A 9,872-nucleotide genomic window follows, 5' to 3' on the forward strand; every position below is an offset into this window, starting at 1 on the left:
TGTGATACCTTTACCGCGGTCGCTCGCTGGCTCGCTCGGTCCCGGCTCTGTCGAAAAGTGGGATGAGAACTACAACAAAGTTCCCAGTGGGTTCGGCCTCAATCTCACCGACTTTCCCACTACGACTAACTCAGGCATAATAGAAAGGAAAAGCTGCATATAGTAACCAATCTATAATATGATGCTAATATGCCTGAACAATAAGCAGGAAATATGCTCAACATTAACATATGCAGATTATGCAAGTTCTTTTGTTCTTTGCACTTTACGCTTTGTCTTTGTTCTTTATTCTTTGCTCTTTATTCTTTAATCTCAAGGCTAACCCGGGGGTTTCGCCACATTAACTTGCTTCACATTAAGTCCATCATCACGGGCCCTCAGCTTCCTCCCGCTGAGACCGTCCTCGGGTTTACTCCAACCCGTGATGCATAACTCCGGAGCGCATCGCCCGAGGGGGAGCGACTGCCCTCGAGCACGGAACTCATAGCAAGTATGATTGAATCCTTAACTCAAAGGATTGTATGTTCAATCTTGACTTTACACTAACTCTAGTGTTCTTTACATCACTTTATGTTGCTACTCTTGGCAATCATTGTTCTTTACCTTTCTTTACTTTTGCTAACTCTAGCAATCATGTTCTTTACATTTCTTTACTTTTGCTAACTCTAGCAATCATGTTCTTTACATTTCTTTACTTTTGCTAACTCTAGCAATCATGTTCTTTACGCTCCACTTTGTTTACACTTTAGTCATTATAATTATTCTTTGCCTCACACTACCTCTAGTGTCACTTTACTTTATATTATCAAATGCCACTCGATCTATGTCTCATGGTGTCACTTTGTTCTTTCGCCTCACTTTGGTACTCATATTTTCTTTCATGCATACATATATAGGGTTTTTGACATTCATAAGAATCTTAACCATCACATTACACAAGTTGTACTCACAATCATGCAACATCACATTTTTATCATTGCTTTACCCTAAAATGCATGCAACAATATATATACATATGCTCAATTGAATGACACATTAGGCATAGAGAGAAGTTCAACGAGTTTGAAAAGCACCACCCATCTCGTAGGTTTTCAAAGGTGCTCTGATGATTTTCTTGAGATTTTTTAGACCTTTCGTTCTTTACTTGCGGCAAAACGAAGCCCTATTAGGCCATTTTGCCCATAACTTTACATTGGCTTTTCGTAACGTTTTTCCAAGCGCACCAACGCGTTCGTTTAATCCCCAATTAGGTTTCTAGAGGGTCAATTTTACTTAAAAATTTCCATGAGCAAAAGCCCCAATTTGGGTGCCCTAGCTCCATAGCATACATCAAACCTAGGGTTTGATCTCAATGGGAAGCAAAAGTAGTTTCATTCTACTTTAAAGAGTCCATCTAAACCATTCTTAGCTTTATCAAAATCTATTTTAGGGTTTCACCATGAGAGGTGGTTGAAGCTCATCTCAAGCTTCACCATGGTTTTGATCTCTAAAGAAGCAAAAGAAAAGCTTCCAAGACTCTAAACATTCCATTAAAACCATTTCTAGGTTAGTCCAAACCCTAGTTTGGGATTCTCCATGAGAAGGGGCAAAGCTTACCTATAAGCTTGCTCCTTTCTTGCACTAGAGATGAAGAAGATGAAGTTGCTTCACTCCAATAGCTTCTTCTCCACTTTCTTCTTCTTCTTTTCCTTCCTTTTCTTTGCTTTTTCTTCTTTTCTTTTGTCTTCTAGAGAGAGGATGAGAGAAGAGAGTGTGAGAGGGAGTGGAATGAGAAAAAGAGGCTCTCTCCCCCCTCTATATACTCTATGGGCTGCAAAAATGCAAATAAACCCCTCAACTTTTACTCTTTCATACTGCCTGGACTCAACTTTTTCTTTCGAGCTCGGGGACCGGTCTCCCCGACTTGAGACCGGTCCTAGAGAGCTCTCCCCGCAGGTAGCAGGGCGCACGCGCGGCGCAACCGGTCTCTCACTAGGGGACCGGTCTCTCAGGGACCGGTCTCTCCCCACAGGGACCGGTTTCTGAGAGCTGGTTTTCTGGAACTTAGCCGATTTTTCGGCTTTCTCATTTCTCACATTGCACGCGTTCGGGGACCGGTCTCTCCCACCAGGGACCGATCCCCGAGAGCTCAAAAACTGCAGTTTGCAGATTTTTGATTCTTTAGTTCTCGAAAACCTCCCATAACGCACTCTTGATCATTTTAACACCTTCGGACTTTCCGAAGTGTACCATCCTCGCTCTTTGGTCAATTTGACTAAAGTTCGATATTTATTTTCTGAATTTTCGGTATATTACAACCAGGGTCGTGATAAATGGCAACATCCTTGAATCAAGTTGTTACTATTATTCTACTCCCGTTGTCCGAATTTGGAAGAGCTAGTTTTAATTGATCCCATACTCTTTTCCTCTAGATATCATCGAACACTATCAGGTATCTCCTCTGCTCCAAAAACGAATATAGCTTCTCCGTTAAGAACTGGACCCCCTAGCCCCTCCTATGATTAAGTTCAAATTCTATAGTGTTCACAGATTCAATTAAGCCTAGTTGGTCAATCATGGTCAACAAAAGGTCCATAATATTGGGATCTTGATGAACAGGCACCCAAGCACAAATAGCAAAGTGGTTTTGAAGCTCACCTCCGGAGTCCAGTTCTTTAAGCTTGGTAAAATAGGTGCGACCGCGTACGGGAGCTTTAGAAATTAATTTATAAACCACAGCCGCAAGAGTGGTTTTGCCCGCACCACCCATCTCGGTGATGGCTACAACCTGTCGACGCCTCTCCGGGTGAAGCAACCTCTCCACTATAAGATCAGCATTATGTTCGAAACCAACAACCACATCATCACTAAGGTGTGCAAATGATCGTCTCGGTGGATGCAAATGACCTAGCTCTGCAGCTGTACTACTGTTGCTTCCTTCGCCTCTTTGCTCGTGCAATTTAGGTACGTATATAGTTCTACATTAGACAATCTCATGGATCTTAAATTTTAACTGTTTGATATCTTTCTACACTCTATAAGAATAAGATATTCTAGTGGCTGGAGCATACCTCTTCTCGAGCGTATAGGTGTCGATCAAGTCCTCTGCTTCATATGCTACGTCTCTAACGGAGCTCAACCAATTCTTCGTGCCAACGTCTTGTCTCTGCTTGTAGTCCATGTTGTTGAGGAAGATCTTGAGGGCCTGTAGTTCTTGTTTCAGTGATTCAACATCGTCTTCAACCTTCCAAATTAGAGAAATTTCTTGGGTGAATAGGTCGCCAATTTTGTTCACTATGTAGGAAATTAAGGCATTTTCTGACATCTCTCTCCTTCTCTATCTCTCTCGTAGCCGAGTTGGGGGATGAGACAGGAATGCGGCCTGAAACGGTGTAAAGCTGGATGTAGTCTTCAATTGGTAGGAATCTTTTGTTTGTCATTCTCTCTGACAAGTGTTAACCGGTCAATGGAGTGTGATTTAGGCAATCACAGTTGCTCACCGAATACCATTAATAATAGCTATAATAATGTAAACGAAGTCCAATCTAGCACATTCATGCACCAGGTGTCTAGCGCATTTTGACCTTCCCTTTCATATCTGATTCTACCGGTTTTCGAATTTTTGTCCTTTCTATATCTAGAAATTGAATTTTTAAATCAAAAGTATGAGATGAATGAAGGACCGATATGTTCGTTGTTTATACGCATGCTCGCTGAACTAGGGCCAGGCAATAGCATTTCCTCTAAGGTGAGGGTTAAAGTGAAATAAATTAGGAATGTTTACGGTGGGTCTAGAAATGTCAAACCTAAAAGTCGGACTAAAAAAGAATATCTATCTCAAATTTTAAAGATAACCCTACAACTTAAGTTAACTAAATAGCATACTTTATATACCTTGTGTTGATTGAGGTCTCCTACATATGTGTTCTCGACTCCGTCTTGTATCGAGAATTCTTTTCCTTTTTAATCTATTTGCTTTACTTGTTTCTACTAAATCCATCTTCTAGTACTTCAGGAGAAGCATTGTAGCAACGGGAGAAAATTTAGTAAACTCAATGCATAAGCTACGAAATAGCAATTAATTACCGACACAATACTCACTATATGTAGTTGCTATAACATTCATCGTACAGTCCTAAAATTTAGAGATAACACCACTTCTTTTGTGATTCCCTCTATTGCATGCGTTTTTACAAATAGACCCATCAACTTTTCCTATCCCAACTTATAATCTTTCAACGTTAAGTCCTGATTCCCTCTATTGCATGCATTTTATAAATAGACCCATCAAATTTTTCTATCCCAATTTGTAATCTTTCAACGTTACGTCCCACTACTTATAAAATATTAAATATCTAGAAATACAATTTAATAATTTTTTTTATCATTTAGTGACAAAATTTAAGTAGAAAGTTTGGTAGTTATATAAGGTCCTATTTGAAACGGTCTATGGTGCAGCAAAGAACTCTTGGTTCATGTGCATTTTTTGTGCAATTCATAATATTCTGCTTTTTAATTGGTTCCTGTTATTGTTCTTGCCTTTTTTTTTTAGGCTCGAAATTAATTTCAAGCCAAGCTTGAGCTGAGGTAAGCTCGCTCGAGCTCGGCTCGTTTCCACCCCTACTACTACATCCAGTTTCACAGAGCCTCATTCCTGTCTCATCCCCCCGACTCGGCTGCGAGAGAGAGAGAGATCTAGAGAGAGAAAAAGAAGAAGAGAAGGAGAGATATGTCGGAAGATGCTTTAATTTCCTACATACTGAACAAAATTGACGACCTATTCACCGAAAAAATTTCTCTAATTTGGAGGGTGGCAGACGATGTTGAATCGCTGAAACAAGAACTGCAGGCACTGGTGATCTTTCTCAACAACATGGACTATAAGCAGAGACAAGACGCTGGCACGAAGAATTGGTTGAGCTCCGTTAGAGACGTAGCATATGAAGCAGACGACTTGATCGATGCCTATACCAATACGCTCGAGAAGAGGTACGTTCCTGCCACTAGGATATTTCATTCTAATACACTGCAAAAAGATATCAAGCAGTTAAAATCCAAGATCCGTGAGATTGTCGAACGTAGAACTATATACATACCTAAATTGCACGAGCAAAGAGGCAAAGGAAGCAGCAGTAGTACAGCTGCAGATCAAGGTCATTTGCATCTATGGAGACGGTCATTTCCAGACCTTGGTGATGATGTGGTTGTTGGTTTCGAACATGATGCTAACCTTATAGTGAAGAGGTTGCTTCACTCGGAGGGACGTCGACAGGTTGTAGCCATCACCGGGATGGGTGGTGTAGGCAAAACCACTCTTGCGGCTGTGGTTTATAAATTATTTTCTAAAGCTCCCGTACGCGGTCATGCCCATTTTGCCCAGCTTAAAGAAGTGGACTCCGGAGGTGAGCTTCAAAACCACTTTGATGCTTGTGATTGGGTGCCTGCTCATCAAGATCCCAACATTATGGACCTTTTGTTGATCATGATTGACCAACTAGGCTTAAGCGAATATGTGGAAGGTAAGGAATATGTAATTTATCATGCGAGGAGCTAGGGGGTCCAGTTCTTAACGGAGAAGCTATATTCGTTTTTGGAGCAGAGGAGATACCTAATAGTGTTGGATGATATTTGGAGGAAAGAAGTATGGGATCAATTAAAAGCAACTCTTCCAAATTCGAGCAATGGAAGTAGAATAATAGTAACAACTCGATTCAAGGATGCTGCCATTTATCATGACCCAGGATCTGAACCCTACGAAATGAGGCCCTTAAACGAGGATGATAGTTGGCGACTTTTCCTTACAAAAGTTTTTCCACAAGACCAACCTACATGCCCAAGAGAACTAGAGGACTTGGGTCGTCAGCTCTGTAGGAAATGTGCTGGTTTGCCTCTTGCTCTGGTGGTACTGGGAGGTCTTGATTTGATAAAACAGAAGCATCTATCGCTGTGGTCGAAATTACCTGATAGTATGAACTGGGATTTGACGGATAATGGGAAACAATGCTTAGAAATCCTTGCTTTGAGCTACTACGACTTGCCTTACAACATGAAATTTTGTTTTCTTTACTTGGGAGCTTTCCCACAAGGTTCTGAAATCAGTGCCTCAAAATTGACGAAGTTGTGGATCGGAGACGAACTAATACCAAAAGAAGGTATAACACTAGAGGGTACTGCAACCAAATACTTAGAGGAGTTGACACAAAGGTGCCTGGTTGAAATAGTGAAGTGAGGACTTGATATGAGTATAAAAAAAGTAAGAGTCCATGACCTCTTGGGTGAGCTAGCAAGGTCAGAAGCAAGAGAGAGTCGATTCCTTCAGGTAGAAACTATAACTAGTATTGAAGAAGAGTCAAAGCCCCAAGAGATAGCTGCTTGTCGTATGGTGCTCCATCAAAGCTTCAGTGTATTAACAGGAATTTTGGATGAAAAATTAAGAGCTCTTTTAGCTTTCCCCACAGGCAGAATCACTCAAATCTCTAGGTACAACAGGAAAAGATTGTTCCATAACTGTTCAATATATTACTTCAAGTTTTTTCTAAACATTAATCGGACTGATAAAAGAATGGAATTCCTCAGAGTGCTCGAACTTGATGGATTTACAAAAAACAACATTCCTGAACCTCATATTAATGATATGACTAGATTAAGATACTTGGGATTGAGAGATACCAATTTTGCGATGTTACCAATTTCTGGAGGGATCCCTCCACATCTGCAAACTCTAGATATAAGAGGTACATCTATCACAGAGTTGCCATCTGAAGTTTGGACGCTTACAAAGCTTCGCCACTTATACTTGAGCTCAGTGCGTTTGCTGAACTCACAAGCATTGAGGTCTGGCATACCACTGCATAATCTTCAAACCCTTAAAATCGATGATTATTATCAAAACACCAGGAACAACCAATTGGTTGGGTGTCTTAAGTTGTTAAGTAGTCTGAACACTCTAACATTACGAGCCAACGAGATCCCTCAAAAGGTTTTTACAGCAACATCAACTCATGCAAAGTTACATAAGTTGAAGTTAGATGGAACATTGCAGCCCGATGAACTCTGCGGTATCGAAAATTTCGCACCTAACATCACCGAGCTCACATTGTCTCGCTCAAACTTGCAAGGAGAGCCAACTCAAACACTAGGGCAGCTAAAAAACCTCAGGATTCTCAAATTGAGAGACGATGCTTGCCAATGTGAGAATATTTCTTGTTCTCCAGGCAGCTTCCCAAATTTATCTTACCTTGAGCTCAGCAACCTATGTCATCTAGCACTGCTCAACATTGAGCCCGGATCCTTTCCAAATCTTATGCACTTGTCTATCCATCGTTGCGACAATCTGCATGTGGTTCCGAATGGTCTGGATCACATCACCACCTTACAAGTTCTAGAATGTAAAGAGATGCCCTCTAGTTTCGTGAAGGAGATTAATGACTGGCGCAGGACGCATCCTACTGTGAGAGTCATCATCTCAGACCGCCAGCCACCGCAAGATCTTTCGCCAACAGCCTAAACATATCGGTAATTTGTCTTCCTACCTTTCTGTCCTCTTTCTCTTCTTCTGAAAGCTGCAGTTAAAAGCAACTTGTAGGTTGAAAACCAGCTATTTATCATTTGTCAGATCATGCTCTCTTATTGTACTCTTATTGTATAAACTTAGTTGGGCATATATTGCATGAATTGTTGGGATCACCATATACTCTTTCAGATTCTGGTCTTAGCTGAAGTGCTAAACCTAAATTCAGATCTGACAATCTATATTTGATCATATTACTATTATTGTAGATAGACAACATATTGATATACAAACTCTGCTATTTTGTGGAATCTTAATTGCTTGTTCTATGTAATTCAATGATATATTATGAATCTACTAACTTCCAACTATATTACTAATGGTTACAATATGATACATATGTCCTATATTAAATACTAATTCTTTCCTAGGCTGAATAATATTTTCAGGATCAAAACATTTATGTTCAAATCTGACCATAATTGGATGAGTTTTCTGGCATAACTATTAATTTACTACAGTGATATGCAAAATTTTGTACATAAAAAAAAAAAATCTTAATTCTACCATTATCATCCAACTATATATTAAAATCTATGAAACCAAATTGAAATCTCCAACAAGGTTTGCGTATTCACACTCATCGAGATCTGTTTCTTCTTATCACAATTGTGGAACAGTTCATAAGTTCTATAAAAACTAATGCGTAAGAGAGAGATTTAAGCGGATTAACAAATCAAATTTTCAACCATAATTCACAAAATCACAAAATAATCTCCCTTCAAAACTCGAATTCACAAAATCACAAAATCAGAGACCAATTCCAAAACGCTTTTTTCCAAAAAAAAAAAAAAAACAAAACAAAAAAAGGCAAGAAAAAGAACAGGAAAGCAGATTATTATGAACTAGTGGAGGCCCGCGCTTCGCGGCGGGAAATTTATATTCCTAAAATTTGAAATTTACAATTTGAAAATATTAATTTTAAAAAGATATTTTATCTTAATTTAGTTAGTATACTTTGAATATATAATTTTATACAGAGTTTTGTTGAATACTAATTTTTTTATATTCTAAACTTTTATATGCATCTAATAACTTGCTATACTTTTGATTTTTTATTATAAATTCAGCTAGGTAATTCAAAATTCCATGATATTCTGAACATTATTGATTCGGCAGTAAAGTCAACTCGGATTGCAACGGTAAAATTTGAATCTTTTTGTATGTATCAAATATTTTGATATAAAACGGTTGTGTATGATGGGGAAAAGATATGATTTTATATACTTTTATATGCATCGAATAACTCGCTGTAATTTTATTTTATTGTTATGAATTCAGGTAGGTAATTTGAAATTTCATGTTATTTTGAACATTATTGATTTGGTACTAAAGGTTCTTGCATGAGAACCCACGTATATATCAAATATTTTGAGATAGTTAAGCTGCGTTGTTGAGAGTAAGGAGTTACGCAGGAAGGTCTTTGTTGGCAAAGAGTTTGTGTATAATGGGAAAAAGTTGTTATTAATATTAGGGTTTTTTAAAAGAGTTCGTGTATGATGGGAAAAATGTGTTATTAATATTAGAATCTTTTCAACAGAATAATTTTTAGAATTTAGAATTTATAATAAGAAATTAGATTTTAGAATTTTGAATTCATAATGTTAATTAATAGAAAAGATTGGTCATGACAATAGTATTAAAACAAATAAAAGCATTTGGCGGCAAAGAATTTGTGTATGATGAATAAAACATGCTATTAATATTAGAGCGTCTATGACAAAACAATTTTGAGAATTTAGAGTTCGTTATAGGTAGAATTCATAATTCAAATTTCAATTGCATGCTTTTTCTGCTGTATATAAAAAGTTCAAATTAAGTGTCCAGAATTGTATGAATCAAAGATGTTCATGGATGTTTAAATTTGTTTTTTACTGTTTAATTAGTTTATACTGTGCCTAAGTTAATTGGCAAATGATAATTTACAAAACATGATGTTCAAAACTAAGTTATATCAGTAATCTGGTAAATCAGTGAAAAAAACTTGGCGCTCAACAAAAGTTAAGCATAGTGAACATAAAATAGAGTGAGGCTACTATGCTATCGGAAGCACGGAGCCTTCCGTGCTTCTAGCTCATTTTCGATGTTGCGACTTTCAAATCATCGATCGGCTCCGTTAAACTTGATCTAGAGTATTTGAAGTATCTAAAAAATAAATTTTATTATTTTTCGATATCATTTGCCTAGTGATCGAATGGGCTCAAAATCAACAAATTTCAATGGTCGTAGTGAGCTGTTTGCAAGTTTAACGGTGTAGAAATATCCAAATCACGTGAAATTCTGATAGAAAATTCTTTATACTATAATAAACAAGATCAATATC

General features: G+C 38.1%; 2 protein-coding genes across 2 annotated transcripts; one reads left to right on the plus strand and one right to left on the minus strand.

The window, feature by feature from the left end:
* Positions 2,415–3,362, minus strand: LOC109728495 (disease resistance protein RPP13-like). Its single transcript, XM_020258907.1, has 3 exons — positions 3,051–3,362; positions 2,714–2,957; positions 2,415–2,495 (listed from the first exon to the last, which is right to left on the minus strand). The coding sequence occupies exons 1-3, from the start codon at positions 3,302–3,304 to the stop codon at positions 2,415–2,417; spliced, it is 579 nt and encodes a 192-aa protein (XP_020114496.1). The 5' UTR covers positions 3,305–3,362.
* Positions 4,709–7,486, plus strand: LOC109728497 (putative disease resistance protein At1g50180). The gene is made up of 3 exons (XM_020258908.1): positions 4,709–5,509; positions 5,579–6,183; positions 6,556–7,486. The coding sequence occupies exons 1-3, from the start codon at positions 4,709–4,711 to the stop codon at positions 7,484–7,486; spliced, it is 2,337 nt and encodes a 778-aa protein (XP_020114497.1).

This window comes from Ananas comosus, linkage group 24, assembly GCF_001540865.1.
Source record: "Ananas comosus cultivar F153 linkage group 24, ASM154086v1, whole genome shotgun sequence".
NCBI lineage: Eukaryota > Viridiplantae > Streptophyta > Magnoliopsida > Poales > Bromeliaceae > Ananas > Ananas comosus.